The sequence below is a fragment of the Camelus ferus genome, chromosome 15, assembly GCF_009834535.1.
Source record: "Camelus ferus isolate YT-003-E chromosome 15, BCGSAC_Cfer_1.0, whole genome shotgun sequence".
Classification (NCBI taxonomy): domain Eukaryota; kingdom Metazoa; phylum Chordata; class Mammalia; order Artiodactyla; family Camelidae; genus Camelus; species Camelus ferus.
In genome coordinates, this window is record NC_045710.1 from 30,080,014 (window position 1) to 30,099,497 (window position 19,484).

Consider the following 19,484-nt stretch of genomic DNA (forward strand, 5'->3'; position numbering starts at 1 on the left):
CTCTCTGGTCTCTACTGCCCAACACAGAATCTGACACACAGATTGCAGAATGGTCTGTGCTATAACAGTTCTGTTGGTGAAGGTGGGGCAAGTCCCCAGTGTGACAGGAAGATGAGGTGCCAATCCTCAGGTTACCCTAGATCAGAAAAGCCGTGTGGGAAAAGACAACAGGGCACCTGATGGCCCATAAGATAAGAAAACTCGTGGGGGCCAGAAGCAGCCCAGGGAGCTGGGGCACCAGGCAAGAGAACAGACAAGACTGAAAGTCACAGCTCAGAAGTGGCCAGGTCACCTGGCAGCACTTGGAAACCCCAGGCCCAAGATGCTCTTGGGCCCAAACCCTGGGGTGTGACCGTCTTCACAAGTGGAGTGAGGCTGCTCCTTCTGTTTTTACCTGCATCTGGCCCAGACCCCAGACCACAGTGAGCTTCTCCCAGGCCCACAGCACAAAGACACCAAACTCAGTAAAGACACCAAGTGTCCCCTCAATGCATTCGTGTTCCCAAGATACACAGGGAAGGGCACAGTCAACACCTCTGACCTCTGTCCACACCTGGAGCTGAAGAAAGCAGATCTCCCTTCCCTGCTTCTGGAGGCCTGGAATGATCCTCCTTGGGGAATCCTGGGTTGGCTTAAAGATTCCTGGTCATAACATCTCACATCCATAATCATGCAGGAAAATAAACAGAAAAAATATGCTGGATGACAAGGTACAGGTAAGTCCTAGAGCAAGGACACAGAGCTTTATTCTTGCCTCCTCCCCACCCACTGCTGCGGCCACTGGACCAGAGCCTGGGAGTGCTGGCTCCCTCAGGACACTGAGGCAGCAGAGAGGCCCAGATGAGGACTCTGACCCATCACTCGGCAGAAACAAGGCCACCCACACCAAAGCACAAAGGCTCAGGGAGAGTCAGGTTGTGGAATGGCAAACAGCAGCGCACTCTCTCCCAACCCACAAGGCCCTCCTGGGGAGACCTCAGCTCCCCAAGACCTTCCCCAAGGCCTGCCCAAGTTGGCCTGGGCTGGGCAGGCGATCTTAACGAGTCGTTCACTTTAACTCCCATGACCACAGGTCATGTTTTTGCAAATTACACACCTCAACCCAAGCACCAGCAGTGCTTACTTACCCTGCGCAGCCGGGCCTACTTTTCCGGGTGCAATTCTTTCCGATGCTCAGTGAGCAGGACCCAACTAAGGGAGGGGTGGGCAGACACATCAAGTTATGAACCGATTTGCCAAATGACCATTTCTTCAAGGACATAACTTCAGAAGAGAAAGGGGAATAGACAAACAAAGGTTCTTCTGTGCAACTCTACTTTAATTAGAATGACAACTAACTGAAAGCAATTTAATGTTGGTTCATGAAAGATTAATAGAATTCATGTTTTGGAGACGCTGAATGCAACACAGACTTAGCCAGAAACACAAATCTAACCTTTATTCTCTCTAATTATTCGGTCAGAATAATTTCCTGGGAGCAGGTTTAGTCTCTGGATGGCTTTAATTAAACGCCACTGAACTTTGAAGTTGACATCAACTCATCCAGCTGCAACTCAATTTTCAAATCAATCTGCTGTCTAACAGAGAGGTTTTGTGGCCTAAGCAGGGGAGCTGTGGGGGAGTGGAAGGTGGGCTCAGAGCCCGACAGGTATTAACCAATTCTGGCACATCTTACATCTTCCCCACTCCTCTCCAGTGGCAGGACACTTGTACAACTAGAGCCAGGTCCTCCCTAAGGAGGGGCCCAGGCCGAGCTGAGCAACCAAGCTGCCTCCTTCCTTGGCTTTTCCCACAGTTCTGGGTTCACGCTCCACTATCTCAACAACTTAAGCATAAGCCTGGTACAGCCAGACCCTTAAGTGGGCCCCAGGGCCATTAGTCCCCTGCCCAAATACCTCCACTCTACCCTTGCTCTCCTCCCACGTCTCTGCCTCTCCCTTGGAGTACAGAAATATGTGAAGAGCCAAGGTGTGGCCTTTCTGGCTGGGTGCCTTCAGGAAACACCCCTACTTCTAAACTGACCTCCCTTCCAGCACTCCACCCAGGGCCCAGGTACCAGCCTCTCCTTTTTCTGCCTTCTAAAGCCCACATCCTGAAAAAAGCAAATCAAAACTACAATGAGGTATCACCTCACACCAGTCAGAACGGCCATCATTCAAAAGTCCATGAACAATAAATGCTGGAGAGGATATGGAGAAAAGGGAACCCTCTTACACTGCTGGTGGGAATGTATTTTGGTGCAACCATTATGGAAAACAATATGGAGATTTCTCTAAAAACTAAAAATAGACCTACCATATGATCCCACAATCCCACTCCTGGGTATATATCCGGAGAAAACTCTAATTTGAAAAAACACATGAACCCCAGTGTTCACAGCAGCACTATATACAATAGCCAAGACATGGAAGCAACCTAAATGTCCATCAACACATGACTGGATAACGAAGTTGTGGTATATTTATACAATGGAATACTACTCAGCCATAAAAAATAATAAAATAATACCATTTGCAACAACATGAATGGACCCAGATATCATCATTCTAAGTAAGCCAGAAAGAGAAAGGAAGATACCATATGGTATCACTTATATGTAGAATCTAAAAGAAAAAGAGAAAGAAAAAAAAGGACACTATGAACCCATGTACAAAACAGAAACAGACTCACATAGTAAACAATCCTATGGTTACCAGGGAAAAGGGGATGGGAAGGGATAAATTTGGGAGTTTGAGATTTGCTAATGTTAGCCACCATATATATAAAAACAGATTTTAAAAAGTTTAAAAGAAAGAAAGAAAACTCAGGTCCCTAATTTTGTCAGTTGTAGTTTTGTAGCCATATCAAGGTCCTTTTGCAATGAGCTTCTGCTTCTTTCTAAAACTTCTTCCCTGCTGACTGGGAGGCAACCCCACCATCTCTCACAGCCTGGGGCTCTTCAGCTGACTTCCATCGGAATGACACTTGGGGGATGCAAAGATTCCAATCTAGCTGGTACACGTCAGACAACGTGAAGGACCTGTGCTTTAGCCCTAGGGTACAGTCAACGTGACCATGACAAAGCTCAGGGACATGGGCAAGGTCAGGGCAAGGGAAGGCATGATGTCCTAAGAGGGCTGTGTCAGAACTTGAGGAAAAAAAATATTATCTAAACAATGTTATTTCCAGCCACTCTGCTTCCCCTGCTTCCATTAGTATTTTATACCAGCTTCCTTTGAAATCAGCTCTAACAGATTCTGGGCCCCGAGCAAGCAGCATATGGTCTCAATCCGCCCATCCCAACACATTCCGCAGCAGCACGGCACCCTGAATGCCCTGAGGCCACACAAAGGTCAGGATTCCCGATTCAAGCTTATACAAGTGACAGCTGCAAATGACCCATCCCCCCAATCCTCTTATCAGGAGGTGGCTGAGCCACCCCAGTTGCTCTGTTGGTGCAGAGAGCCAGGGTCAGCTGGGCTCCTTCACAATTATGAGGCTGACCGCCTACAGCCCAGAAGCCACAGCCAGGCTTCCCCAACCTGCACCCAGCCAGGAGCAGCCTGTCCTCAAGCAACCAAACCCCACTAGTCCCTCAGAGCCCTGAGGCTGGGACAGCGGAATTCCTCCATAACAAGAGAGTTTCTTGATCATGGGGTTTACCAACCCTAGGAGACTTGAGAGATAACCTAAAAGGACCTAAAAATAATTATTAAAGGAGTTTCCTTAAATATAATCACAGTGCTTGCTTACAAAGGCAAAAGTATCTGATTCATCTTGGGGTCCCTGACACCTCATAGTGTGTGCTTTTGCACGCTAAGTATCTGGGAGACGCAGAGGATTAGTGGAACTCCTTAATGACCGACTGTGGGTCAGAGCAGCCCTGGATGACCAAGAATGACGGCCACTGAACGTGACAAGAGGAACAGTAAGAACAAAGCCCCACTTCTCAACTCTGACAAGGACAGTCTTTGGTGCTAGATTAGAGTGCTCCAACCCAAGGCACGCACAGTCAAAAACGTCAAATAAATGTATTAAGTCACTGGGACCAGAGAGTACAGAATTTCTAAGCAATCAATCATTATTGCCCCTGGTGTAACTTCTAGCTACTGAGTATCAATAGGCCAGAAAGTGAAAGGTTTGCACAACTTCCCACCATAAAAAAAAGTCCGAAAGAAGACTTGGAGATTAGAAGCCTCAACATCAGACAAGCCCAAGAAGTCTGCCCAGAGCCACACACAGCAAGGGGAGAAAAAGTATGTAAATCAAAGAAAGCCAGCCAGTGTTATAAAGAGCCACCCCTATCCTCAACCAGGCATTGACAGCTTCACACCAGAGTCACAGAGCGTGAGGGGCCAGGAAGGAGAGGGAGAGCTAGTCAGACCTGGAAAGGGAATCTGGCTAGAAAATAGAGGGATAAGCAGGCACTTCTCTGGAAAAAGCATAAAGCATCCATTTCAACCTTTCTTGCTCCTGTTTACCGTAAAAGAATTTTGAAAATCTTGTATGTATCCCTTTGTATTATGTAAGCTTAACATCTAAAGTTTTTCATTGTAATAGCAGCAAGAAATATAGTTTCTGGTGTATTGTAAGTAATAGTTTAAATTATTAAGTCACTCTCATAAATGTACCCAGTGGACTGTAAATACCATCGCAGTTAGACACCTACCTTCAACTAGTTAAAAATACAAATGTCTACTTATCAGTCGGAAATCTCTTCTTGAACTTATATCTCCATTTCACTCCTCCACCTAAAATTTTACCCCCAAAACTTTATCCTAATGAAATATATTTTTATGTTTGAAGACCTATTACTGATCACATTTGTAATTCTCTGTGATATATTAAATTTGGTTAAATTTTCTGTGACCATAACCTCTAAATATTAAAAAATACCTATTCTATTATGATCGCTGTTTCAATCACAGTACATATTTCAAAACAACAGAATATAAACATTGATAATCATTAAGTATGGGCAAAATCTGACTAGAGGGAGACAGCTGGTTCATGTTTCCACGGATGACTCTCGCTGACTGTTAAAGTTAAGAGTTTCAGCACCAATTCGGTTTGTTTTTCATTTTTATAGATATTAAGTCCTGAGAAACCTTGCTCTCAGAAATAAATAGATGGCAATGGAAGTTTTGTAATTATTTTTAATGATCAACTGACAACTCAATTGGTTCCCCGTTCAATTTTGTTAAAAGCAGACTCAGGAAACTTGTAACTTGTAAAGGAATTTGGTACCCAGTCATTAGAGTCATTTTCTCAACATTACCAACATTCAGAATTATACCCATGGCACCCTAGAGAGCAGGGCAACACATCATCATCTTCTCTAGAAACAGCGAGGGGTTTGCCTTATTTTTATAGAGTGGGAAAAGATTATAAGGAACCCCTTAAGCTAGGTGCCTTCTCAGCTCAACTCTAGGAAGTATAATGGAAGCTGAGGTCCTAAAAATTGATTTCCTTAATACTATCCCTGCCTGGGGACTCCATGGCATCTTCCTACCCTCATGGCTATGTGTGCTCAGACCACTGCTGTTAAGGGCAAACCAAATGGCCTAGAAGAGGTGAGAAAAGTGACTGTCCCTCTGTTGACAGCATTAACACAGAGGATGGTCTCCCTCTGAGTAAACAACCCAACCTGGCAAAGGTTCAAAGAACTGTGCTTAGAAGGAATAATCCTAACTGGGAACACAGCAAAAGCTCAGAGCCTTCAGTTAAGACCCAAGAACAGGCTGCACTGAGCTCCTTTACTGCATCTCCCCACACTGCCTGGCACCAAACAGTTGACTGGCTCAGTGGGGGAACACCTGACCCAAAAGGGGCCAATAATATTCTGTCCTCTGGAATTTGGGGCTGGTTTCAGTGGCTAGACAACCGTTTCCCACCATGTGTGACAAGAAACAGAAACAGCTGGTGCACAGAAACATGGTTAAAACAGCTGCATGGCAAAGAGAATGACAGGAAGGACAAGCGCTTTTCCCAAAGGTATGTACACCTTGTGAGACCCAGCTCCACTTGGGTTCTGGAAAATCCCCCTTTCTGCATTGGCTGGCTTTAATGAATTTCTGGTACTTGCAATCAGAAGAGTTTTGGCTCAGAGAGGAGTCAGCAGAGACTGTTTCTGAGGAAGTCAGCCTGATGGACCAGTGACATTTACAGCATTATCAAAAGGCACCTGGACATAAGCAGGCCAAGTACATGATTAGATAGTTCACAAAAAAGGAAATATAACTTACTATTTAAAAAAAAAACATTAAAAACTTTAATGTTTAAATAAAAGAAAAATATTCAACATCACTAATTACAACGGAAAGGCAATTTAAACCAGAGAAATTTTATCACTTATCAGACTGGCAAAGATGAAAAAGTTTGATAACGCATTTGGCTGACAAAGGGAAGGAGGAACAGGCACCCTCATCACGGCTAAATAGGCACCATCAGCACCATCTCTTGTAGTGAGGAACAGCTATCAAAATTGGAGACGCACATTATCTCTGCCTTGTAAATCTCACTTCTAGAAATTATTCTACAAATATATTCAACATGTAAAATGACCTGCAAAGATTATACATTTAAGGCAGTGTTTGTAAAAGCAAAAAACTTAAGACCAAATACCCATCAAAAGGAAACTAGTTAAATAAACTATGGTGTATTCATATATAATGGAATACAATGCAGAAAATGAGATAGAGAACAACTCCAAACTATGAGCAGAGGAAATGTACCAGTTAGGCAAAAATAAAACAGGCAGAGAAGGAAAATGCAACTGCATACATGAATAGAATATACCTGAAGGTAAACAGAAGACACTGGGGTGGAGAAAATACGAGAAACATGGAAAGCATCCTGTGTATCAGAAAGCAAAGAAATGCTCAAAGACTAATAGGGGCATGTCAATAGGACACAGAAGCCAATTTGGGCTGAATCTGAGCATCAGCATGAATAATGACACAGACAGTTATTACACTGAATGAGAAAATTACACTAAAACCTCTTAAAAGGAGAGTACTCATCTTCACTGAAATATGTCAACAATGTAGAAAATCACTTTTTTACAACTACCTTAGTAATAAACAATTCAGTCAAGAATCACCAATCATCTTCACTGAAATATGTCAACAATGTAGAAAATCACTTTTTTACAACTACCTTAGTAATAAACAATTCAGTCAAGAATCACCAATGAACACTAACACTGGGTGCAAAACCACTGAGGACACAATATTCTCACTCTCAAATAAAGCCCCAGAGATTACTTATTAATTATCAAGTGGAGAGAGGGGGGTATAGCTCAGTGGTAGAGCATGTGCTTAGCATGCATGAGGTCCTGGGTTAAATCCCCAGTACCTCCATTAGAAAATAAATAAATGAGTCTAATTACCTCCACCACCCCCTACAAAAAAAATAAAGCATTTATAAAGGGGAAAGGGTATCTTTACAAGGCAGAAACCTGACAGACAATGTTTTAATTAAGTTAACCAACTTCAATCTCCAATAATGGGACAAACTGGTATCAAGCGCCACCTGACACAACAACACCACATGTGAAGAATTCCTGACAAGATGCTTAACCTGAATCCAGTCATAAGAAGACAGTAAGACAATCCAAGTTGAAGGATATTCTACAAAACAGTGCCCTGAACTCTTCAAATAGGTCAATGTCACAAGGACACTGGGGACTGTTCTGGATAAAAGGAAACTAAAGGGGCATGACAACTAAATGTCTATATTCTTAGGAGATACTGGCTTACGCATTTATGGCTGAATTACTGTAATTCCATTGCTTAATCTTAAATGATTCAGCAAAAACCAAATACATGTGAGTATATATGATCATTATGCGTGCCTGTGTATGAGAGCAAGAAAAAACAAAAGGGGCAATATACTGATAACTGGTGATCTACATGAAGAACATACAGGTATACTGTACTGTTCTTACAATCTTTCCGTAGTCTGAAATTTTTCAAAATGAAAATTTGGGGGAAATTTATACTTGTACAGACAAATAAGGGCTTCCCGGCTTGTGAGAATGCTATTGAGTGTTTTCACATGTCGTATTTTCTCCTAAGAGGTCACTGTTATTTGCTATGGCAAAATACACACCACCACTTTATAAAATAAAATTCTACCTTTTCTCAGCACTAATATAGGGTACATGAGGTCTATGAACTGTGACAGCACAGGAAATTACTGTATAAATGAACTATGTGTTACAGGCACATTTCACTAAGGGGCAAGCCCGTTTCTTATAAGGAACCATATCATATGGTAATCATCAATATGCCACTCACCTCCTATTACTTGACTTTGAGGAACAGTTTTGTAAAGATCATCTGGTGTCTAATTAAAAAGAAAGAAATTAAACTCAGGTTTAAGATGCCTCTGGTGTATTCCGAAATTATTTTGAAAGCTTACTTAAAAGGATGTCAAACTTGAGATGTTTTACCATTCATGTATTTATTCCACAATTAAAACAAATCATAATTTAAAGCCATAACATTTTTAAAAGGTAAAGAATTTGTGTCACAGATGCATTTAATAAAACAGACAATGGTCTAAAAGTGCAACACAAAATAGGTGTTCTCTGTTCCCATGGTGGAATAAATACGTTAACAATTACACAAAAAAATTCACTAAAGATCTGAGATGATGCAAATAACCCTTTGAAACAAACTGCCCAATGAACAGAGGCAGGCTGCAAGTAATTTCTATTAACATTTTACTGCAAGATGGAAAAATCCCCAGTGTGACTACTAACTTATCAAATACCTCATTTCATATGCCTGGCCTTAGCTTCTGTCTTCTTCCCTCAGTCACATCCAAATCCAGAAAGGCTTCTCCACCCGATGCTCAAAACTCCACTATTAGTCCCCAAGAACCTCAGCACAGACTGCCATTAATGAGCCTGTGTGCAACCTTCATTTGGAACCTCCAGGGAAATCAGGTGCCCAAACGCAGAGGGCAGCAGCCATTTCTTTAAACAATAGTTTTAGCTATCGAATGAGCTCTGACAGACCATGTGCATTTTATAAACAAGCCAAAAATATTGTCTTAGTATCTTTCTGTTTTCATGAAAAATGTTAAGAAAGGCCATTCAAGTAAAAAAAAAAAATTTACAGAAATAAAATGAAAAATGAAAATTCAAAGGGTTTATGCCAAAAAGCAAACCAGTCCTCAACAGCCTAACTCATTTGTTTCTCGGCTGTGAAGCCATGTAGAGAGCGATCAGGCAGTAGATGGTCCCTCCCACCGTCAGCGCCATGGTGGTCCGGTAAAGCATTTGGTCAGGCAGGCCTCGTTTCAGGTGGATGGGCACACCGTCAGATTTCTTGAAAGAAAGAATTATCAAGTACATGGTTGATAAGAAAAAGATTTTACAATTTAGGCTAATCTAGAGCAAATGCCTCTACTTTATAACTAATCCATCAACCCACTGCAGTGGAGAAAAGTCCTAATCTACTAGAATGCTAACTGAAATACTGATACATTTTCTTATAAATGTAGCTAAAGCTTGTAAGTCCAAAGTCATTCTTCAAAATGCAGCCTTGGAACATTCATGCAACAAATTTCAACTTCTAAAAAATTTATCATATATTGCTTAATTACAAAAGGAGCACTGGTTAGTTTTTTAAAAGGCAAAGGTAATCAGCAGCTCATCAAAGACATGTAGGCACAAGAGATGCTCTACTTTTAATGTGACTTCTGATCATTAGTGGATTAACTCTGAATATCAAGTCCATTTTGTATTCAATTACTTTCTTTCTGTTAAGCTGATAAACCCCTATGTAATAATGAGATTCCATAGAATGTTCAATCCATTATTTTGCAGTCTCCAAAATCTCTCCATACTGCAACTGAAGGCCCCAATGCCCAGTCAAGTCTTATCAGATAAAGAGATTAAATTGATCAAAAATCCCTAAGCCAGTCCTGAACCTGGACACATTTTTGAGGAGGAGAAAGCTACCTTTGAGCAACAACAGTACCAGCCACTGCCACTCCCACCGTGCCTGAGATGTAGTCGGATCACTGACCTCTCAATCATCTGTATGTAGATTAACATTAATAATATTTTAAAATCCAATTCTGGCTTCTCTCTGCTGATCAGCAAACCCAAGAGAGCCTCCTCCACTTCTAGCAACAGCTCAGTGAATTTTAGTATCAAGTAAGTAAAAAAACAATTAGAAGAAAATTCACTACAGAAAATCACTGCGTATCACAAAGCCAAATATATAATGGATTATTCAGTGGTGTTATACATTATACAAACTATTGCTTCCTCCATCCAATGGATGATCAACAGCTATACATACAATTTGAAAACCTCCATACCTTTAAATACTGAGGAGGAAATGGATCACTCTCCCCTCTTTCATCAGTTTCTACCTAAATAAAATTCTCCTAGTTTATGGCTCAAACTAAAATCAAGAGAATTCTTTTTAAGGAAAAAGAGGGAAATGGGTAGCAAACTAGGTTAAGACTCAATTTCATAGGGTTTTTTAAGCCTATTTACATCACTGTCTTCACTGTTCTAGAGTATCTTCTCTCACCTGGAAAAACTTTTGCAGCTCTGGAACTTTGTTTTTCCCAGCATAATCATATGCAGAATTAGAACTCAGTTTAGTTGGTGTGGCAAATATGATAGGCGGTGCTTCTTTGGAAACCAAAGGCCTTAATCCCTGTAGAAAAAAAGAAAAGGTCAAGCTGAAATTATGTCTGGGCATCTCAACAAACCTTGCCAGAAGCAGGCTGTCTAGAAGAATGGAGGCAGTCATTCCACCAAGTAAGAGGGAAGGAAAGTCTCTTCAACTCTACGTTGCAAAGCCTTTAGGTTTAAAGTCCTTAAACTTTCAACAAAACACTGTAGCCCACTTTCCCAGAGAAACCCAGTCAAGAACTCTTACCTTTAAAAAGCAGTGCAGTGGGGTGGGGAGATGGAGCAAACCACAACAGAGGCCCAAGCTGAGCTTCCAGATATACCTATAGTATCTCATCAAACCAGTAAAACATGTATAATCTGTATGAATTTTGGCTTAGATTTCAAAAGAGACCAGCTGTCCCTTTTCTCCTCAGGGTGAGAAGATGTGCCAACATGAAATCTCTAACCCCGAAGCAGACTTCAGAAACTTTCCAGACACACAGTAAAAAACAAATCTCAATCTGGAAGAAACTGTAATGGGACTTGTCTTTCAGGACCAGAAAACAAAACAGCTATAGTAGAGTAAATGAACTTTCTGACACTAATAAACCAATAAGTTAAAAAATATATATAATAAAAATAAAAATGGAAACTTCAATGTTCTCATTTATGACATACATATTATACTACACGTGTACTATGCACACAAGAGTATCTACCACTGAAAGGGCTGCCTGAAATAGTAAGTATGTGCCTAAAGCAATGTCTGGAACACAGCAGGTATTCAGTAAACATAAGCTGAATGAGATTTGGGGGTTAACAGCTCCCTCAGCCACATGGACAGATAAAGGACGGACAAACATATAGCTTTAAAAACAACCTAATGGGGGAGAAAAATGAAGTACTGCTACATGCTACAACATGGATGAACTTTGAAAACACTATGCTGAGTAGAAGCCAGTCACAAGAATTATATGATCCTATGCATATAAAAGTCCAGAACAGGGAAATTTATAGAGACAGAAAGTACATTAGTGGTTGCTTAGGGATGGGGGTGGTGGGAGCAATACGGAAGAAGAGGGTGACAGCTGAAGGGTACAGGTTTCTTTTTGAGGTGATGAAAATGCTCTAAAATTAACACAGTGATGGTTGCACATTATCTGTGAATACACAAAAAACCATTTAATTGCACCCTTTAAATGAGTCGACGTATGGTTTGTGAATTACATCTCAATAAAGCTGTTTAAAAAAAAAAAGAAACGAAACCTAAGGGAAACTCTGGGTTTCTATCTGACACAGTGAAGCTATAGTGGCAGATACATAAATGTTTCTCCAAAATAAACTGCAGCTCAAACTAAGGAACTTAAGAGTTACAAACCAATAAAATCACATCCTTTTATATTAAATTTTAACTTAGAAAAATAAAATTTTTAAGTTAGAGAGCAGAGTTCAAGCTCAGCCTCTTCGATTTTACAGATGAAAAAGAAAACTCTCTGCCCAAATTAATACAATTGTCAAATTATTCTTGATCTCTTCAAAAAAAAATCTAAATTTACCTATTATTGACAAGATTTATTCTAAAAGATCACATACTGAAAACCTAAATGTTACTGCCACCAGGCAGGCACTGGGATCAACAGAACAACAGAAAGGTAATAAACTTGGCTTCTATTTCTTCTGACAGAGTCCCATAAATGGGAATGAATCATGGCCTTTTTTTGAACTGCTTTCATTCATTCAACATATTTTGCTGAGCACTTACTTTATAATGAAAATACATAATGAATAAGACACATACAACCTCTGCCATTATAGATATTAATGTTATGGAATAATAGCAGCTAATATCTACCAAGCCCTTGTTATGCACCCAGCACCATGTTATGCATTTCATATGCATCATTACATTTAATGCCAACAGTAGTCCTAGGGAAATGTCACTATCCCCTTTTTACAGAGGAGAAAAACTGGATCAGATAACAAAAACACATAACAAAAGATCATATAACAAAAAGAAAGACCCAAGTGTGGAAACTCAGGCCTCTCTCAAGTCCAGATCCCTGGCATTTAAGTACCTACCTGCCCCTGCTAGCACCCCTCAATTATTGCTCAAAAACAACAACCCATTTAAAGAGAAAGTTTGCTTAGTAATCTGTTAGTCTACATGTGGGATATAACATACTTAGAGACTTAGAAGGAGACAGAGATAGGAACAAGGGCTCTAACTACTGAGCTAACAAGACTATAAAAAAGATCTCTCTTTAAACTGGAGAATTTTAGACACTCCCTTATCATTCTGTGAGCTCTCTGTATTTTCTCCTAATGATCATTTCTCCTTGAATGCAAAAATTTAAAAAGCCTTCCTACCAAGCAACTCCAAAAATGGTCTGAAATTAAATTCATGTTTTGACAGGACTAACGTGAGAGCATTTTTAGATGGGATTATATCTAATTGCTTTGTGTTTGTCCATCATCAAATGATTCAGAACTACAGCAGTTTTTGAACAAGATCATCTGAAAACAGGAGTACCAACCATCTTAAGAGTTTTAATTCCATATTTCCAATTATATTATCAGTTTAGAACACAGAATTTTAAAGCTACCTATAATCCTATTATCTTATCCCATCAATTAGTATCAACTGTGTAGTCTCCTCCAGTATTTTTTCATAAGCATATTTTAATTTCCTTATAGTCACAGTGTAAAACCCCACATTCTGTTTTTTCATTTATAAATAAGCAGCTTTTTCAGGTTCCTACACAATCTTCATAACTAAATCTACTCTTCACATCTGCCCTGTAAATGAAGTATTATCAGCCCGTATTACAGATGATTAAAACAAAGCTCAGAGATGCCATAAGTAAGATGGGATTCAAACCCACACGTTTATTACACCATATTATCAATAATTCAGCTGTCTTGGCCCCACAGGTAAAGCGAATGGATATGGTGGTAAGCTACTACATCCTAACCATCATTAAAACTCCTAACAATTTAAGAGTAGTCAATGTTTCCCGTGTTTCAAGGCAGCTATATAAGACTAGCACTAGGGTTCTTAAGAGTAGACCAGGAAGCTGTATTTACAGGAAGGGATCTAGAGCAAATCCCTCACCTCTCCCAGGGCTGTGGTTGCCCCACCCTAGAAGAATTATGAGCCTCCAATAAGTCTTTCCTCATTTCAATAAATGACAATACCATCCTTCCAGGTACTTAGGCAAAAACCTTGAAATTGTTCTTAATACTCTCACACATTTGCAAATCCTTTTGGCTCTACCTTCAAGCTATATTCTGAACCTGACCAGTTCTCACCTATCTTTCCCAATCCACACTCTGGTCCAAACTCCTGGATTTTTTTTATAATAGCCTCCTAACTGGTTACCCTGCTTCCATTCCACCCTTGCTGCCCTGCAGTCTACTCTTAATGCAGCAAACAGTAACTGTTTGGTTGTATGTCACTACTCAGCTCAAATCCACCCAAAAGCCTTTTAGTTCACTGAGCAAAACTCAATGTTCTTACAGTGGCTTTCAGAACCCTATGAGATGAACCACTCACATTGCCCCGCACCCCTGACATCATCCCCTTTCTCTGCCCCAGCCTACTGGACTAGCCTCTTAAACCTCCCAGGCACCAGGCCATGTTCCATCTGCCTAGAATGCTATTCTCCATCAACATGGCTTGCACCTTCACCTAATGTCACCTTCTCAGTGAGACCTCCCCTTACCACTTTTTGGGACTATATGCCCTCCCCCTTACACTACCTTCCTGCTTTAGTTTTCTCCACAGCACTTATCACCAATTAACATACTGTATTCTACTTTGTTTACTGCATCTCTCCCTACGGCAACAGAAGCACCATGAGGGCAGGATTTAGGCATGTTTTGTTCACTTAACCTTATTTCCCAAGACTTAGAAAAGCCACTGGCACAGAAAGCACATTCAGTAAATATTTGATGAAATGTATAAATAAGCTAAGAAGTCTACAGCTTCACCACAGTGTAGACTTGAATTTTCAGAACCAAAGTCATGAAAATCAGCACCTGATAGCAGAGCCTTCCACATGTCTTGCAGAAATGAGAAAACAACTGAAAGCTGTTCTTAAAATAAGTGGTCTGTAGACCAAGTAGAAATCACAGGTTTTGCTTTTTAGTATCAAATCTCTTAGCTGTTTACACAATCATTACCTGTACAATTGATTAAGAGCCATTCAACAGTAACCATGTTTAGTAGTTGAATTCCTTCTCATCTATTTTAGTGGTTCCAAATTTTCAAAAATCTGGAGAAAAGTAAACATCATTTTTTTCACCTCAAAACTGACTGGTCCAAAATTTTCCTTTTCGTCTATCTTTTATGTTTGGGGAGAAGGGAGGGTGCAGAAATAAGAGAATTATCCAAAATTTTTTTTTTAGTTTTTAAGCCTACAAACTCTATGATTTAGGACTGCAAACAAGTTTCAATCCTCAGTGATCAAGTCCTTCATTTCTAACTGCCAGCTATGTATCACCACCATGTTTCCTCACAGTGCATTCAAAGGTCACGCAGTTTCTCACAAGCCTACTCAGGAGCTCTCTGTTTCTGCGGAAAGCACCACCATCCTCCCATTACCCAGTCATCTTGGAGTCCTCCCATTCCCAAAATCTCCGTCATCAGTAACTAAGTACTCTTCTCTGAGACGTCAGACTCTTTCTCCATTCCTACTGAGAAGATCTTGAACACTTTTATGCTTTTATGGGTATAACCAGCATGCCTGGCACTGGTCTACCCCAGTCAGATTATCTTTTCAAAGCATAGCTCTGGTCATGATACATAATCCTCCATCATAAACCTTTCATAAAACTAAAGGGAAGAAGCATGTCCTTGTTTCAACCTCTGGACAAGACCCCACCTCAACTTTCTGTATCAAATTGCTTTGTAAATTCCTATTCATTTCTCATAAAATTAAGTCCTACAGTCCTGGGCCTTTCATGATCTACCTCCATCCACCACAGCCAGACTTACCTACTCAATGATTCCCTGCAGCTCCCCCTCCTCCTTTATTCTCACAGTTCCCTCTATCTAGAATATTCTGCCTTCTTAACTAGGAAAACAATTGCTGAATCATATGCTAAAATTATGTTTCACTTTTTAAGAAAATGCTGAACTGTTTTCCAAAGCGGCTGTACCATTTTACTTTCCCACCACAATGTAGTAGGGTTCCACTTTCTCCACATTCTTACCAACACCTGTTTTATTTTAGCAGGTGTGAAGAGGTAGCTCTTCGTGGTTTTGATTTGTATTTCCCTAATGATTAATGAGGCCAAACATGGGCTTATTGGCCTCAACTTATTTTTGACACATGACACAAAAAGGTAAGCAAAATGCTTTTTTCACTCAACCACTGGAAACTACCCTCCCCACAACTACCTGTCATCAGGTTAATTTATAAATCTCTACCTGTACTATTGTTAGAGAACTAGCTTTTCCATAGTAGGTTATTCAATGTATGTTATTCACTTTACATAATACTGAAAACTGCAAACATCTACATTTTACAGTGTGCTAATGTTTCCAAGAAAGGAAAAACTGAAGTACTCCTAATTACCAAAGTCAGAACAGTTGGTTTGGGGATACCTGTCACAATCAATCTGAAATCTACAATTCATATAAAGCCAACACAATATCACTTTTTCCAACACAGCTTAAGAAATCCTTAAGTAACTAAGAAGTTCAAATTCTCAAGAGAAACACAATTCAAGAGATGCTGGAAATTTGAAATTCCTATCTGTATCAAATGCATCTTGGGATAATCTCTGCTCTAAGTGCCAATTTAATTTCAAGATGTGTCAGTTTTAGTCTAAAACTTCACTTTTTCCTTACTAGGTAACAAAACCTAATTATGCTAAAACTCTATTAAAAAACTCCTACAACCACCAACAGAATAGATCAACTATGATATATTCATACAATGAAATCCCATACTGCAATAAAAGGAAGCAACTACTAATACACATAACATGAATGAACCTCAAAGATATTGAGAAATAGAAGCCTTACACAAAAGAGTACTGTGTGGTTCTATTTACATGAAATTGAAAATAAGCAAAACTATTTATACTGATAAAAGTCAGAATAGGAAGGACACAGATTGACAGGACAAGAGTAAGAAGGAACGTCCTAGGGGTGATGTAATGTTCTATATGTTAAGAGTATGGGTTACATAGTGTATGTGTTTGTCAAAACTCATGAAACTGTAACATTTAAGATCCATGCGCTGAAAAAATACACTTTCTTTATAGTAGAAGCAACTATGATAGAAATGGCTATTTCTTATAATCTGTAAAATAAATCACTATTGTCAATTCCTTTTTTAGACCTCGCCACCAATTTGGTTTCAGTGCACCATGCTGTTTTCCCTTCTAATCCTGGATTGTTTTTTTTGATAAATTTTCCTCCTCCACTCTCCCTTCATGTTTCTGAAATCTAATCATAATCCCACTTTTCTTCTCTATATGCTTCTTGGATGATCTGCCCCACCACAGTTTCTACTACCATTTATACGCTAAAGACATCCAGATCTATTAAACTTCATATCCATAAATCCAGCTGCAACCAGACATGGTATATTATCACAAGCTTATTATTTATAAACCTAGACCTTTCCTCCGCAAACCCACATCCCCCCCCCAAAATTTGCCCTTCTTGCCCTCTCTATACTAGTTAATAGCACATCTAATCTTAGACTGAAATCATTCTTAAACATCCTCCACCTTGAGCAAGTTGCAGCGTTTCACAGAAAGAGTGGGTAACAACAATGGAGCGTTCTTTACACCCCACCTATGGCCCTTACCGTTCCAGTCCAGTTTTTCAACTGCATAGCTGATCAACCCTTCCCACACTACTCTATGAGGATGACAAATGAACAGGATGGTATCTCACACTTCTAGAGAATAGCTACCATTTATCCAGTACCCGCCACCTGCCAAAGACTGAGTCACCTGATACACCTCATTTAATATATACTACAGCTGCCCTGAAAAAACTGAGCTCACAATAAATTAAGGAACTTGGTCAAGGTCATAAAATTAAAGCTTATAAACCAGCATTTGAATCCAAATTGAGCGAGCCTGGGACTCTAAAGTCCTTCATCTCTACACCACAAGCCGTAGACTCATACTCCAATTGGCAAAACCTGAGTGAAATCGCAATGCTTTTTAGACCACTCAAAAAGCAGCTGTCGACCATTTTACAGTTGGGAAAATGTCTGCTCTCTGCCTGTAACTGCCCAGGCTCACCCAAATATTTGAAGTAACTCATTAAGTCTCCGAATTCTGATCATACAGCCCCTCCTGACCATATTGCTTCCGTCAGCGTCGTCATCCCAGCTCTCAAACCTCGGGCTTGGATGAAGCTGTCTTTGGGGCAGTGGCAGGAGGGGGACAATGGGGCGCTGAGGAGACCGAAAGCTGGACTCCTTAAAAAGAACAGGGCCAAACTTCGGACTCGGTCAGGTCACATTCTGGGCGCCGCCGACCCCACAAGCCACCCCACGACCCACAAGGAACGACTTTGGGGGTCACCTTGACCCTACTGAGTACCAGGCCCAACTTCCATACCCGGCCAGCTTCGCCGGGGGAACAGCTACAGAATTAGAAGCCTAGAGGGCCGCAGAAGTGGGTGCAGAGAGGCGCCGGGAAGTGCGGGGCGAACTAAATCGAACAGCGAGCAGAAGCCTCGCCTGGCTCCGGCACCGAGACTGCCTGGCGCAGACTCAGGCCGCCACCTTCGTCCGAAACAGCGCGACGCTACACGTACCTGAGGGTTATAAGCGTCAGAAGCCCATGCTCCCGCTAATTTCTGCGTGAAGCCACTAAACTTGTAATACATGTCGGCCGGTGTCCGACTTCCCGCAGCCGCTGCCTGCGCGACTGCTCCAGAGAAGGACCCCACCTTCCTGGCTGCAGCCCCAAGACTCAGCCCAAGGACCCCGCGCCAGGAGACGGGCTGCCCGGTGAACGCCTAATTTAAAACATGTCCTCTTACGCCACATAAGGGAAAGAGAAGCCGAGTTCTCAAGGCCAAAAAAGGCAAAACCAGCTCTAGAAGAGATCGGAAAGCCTTAGCACCACGCTGTGTAGAAAATACAAGCGTCGCTCTCTTTCCCTCTACGTTTAGATTCGGGCGGTGCCAAGACGCCATAAGAATTGCGCAAGCGCTCTGCGGACCACGCTAGGGGCTGAGGGACTTGCCGAGGTCGAGGGGGCGGGCTGGGGGCGGGGCCTTGGTGGGAGGGTAGGGGTCCTGCGCGGGGCGGGGTGAATACTCTCCTTCCCACCGCGAAAGTCGGAGCTGCGGGGCTGCCACCTGGTAGTTGGTTTGAAGGCTTCTCTACCTTTACCAAACTTAACTTGCTCGTAACCTCATTTCTTTCCTCCCCTAAGTCACTTCGTGAAGCATCCCGCTCTCACTCAGTCGGCCCAGAAGTATGGACCTATCTGCTAGGCTTCTCTGGCAATCTAGGAATGGAGGGAGCAAATTAAACCATTTGGAAACACCTGTCGCGAGCTATTAGTACTAAGGGCTGTTACGGGTCCCGCCCCAATAATATATAAAGATAGCCTCCTGGGCTTTGTGTAAAGGAAATACATCGTGACCTATAAACTTAAGGCACTTGGACGTAAATTTTGAACAGTTCTCAGAACTGGTTTTTACTATTACCTCAGTTTTATGGGAATAAATTACTCATCCTTTTCCTGTCCTCTGTCCGAGATAAATGAGATGGAAGTGGAGGGGAGGTAGACTATAAATTCTCGAAAAATCTGGACCTTGAGCCTGAAAGATCCAGGACTACCACTTTCAGTTCTAGTAGCATCCACTGCAGTTCAA

At 41.2% G+C, this 19,484-nt stretch overlaps 1 protein-coding gene across 1 annotated transcript; it reads right to left on the bottom strand.

Annotated features, from left to right (window-relative positions):
• Positions 1–8,403: 8,403 nt before the first annotated feature.
• LOC102507060 (cytochrome c oxidase subunit 7A-related protein, mitochondrial) lies at positions 8,404–18,570 on the bottom strand. Its single transcript, XM_006179180.2, has 3 exons — positions 18,414–18,570; positions 10,536–10,664; positions 8,404–9,316 (listed from the first exon to the last, which is right to left on the bottom strand). Exons 1-3 carry the CDS (start codon positions 18,483–18,485, stop codon positions 9,176–9,178), a joined length of 342 nt encoding a protein of 113 aa, XP_006179242.1. The 5' UTR covers positions 18,486–18,570; the 3' UTR covers positions 8,404–9,175.
• Between the last annotated feature and the right edge of the window lie 914 nt (positions 18,571–19,484).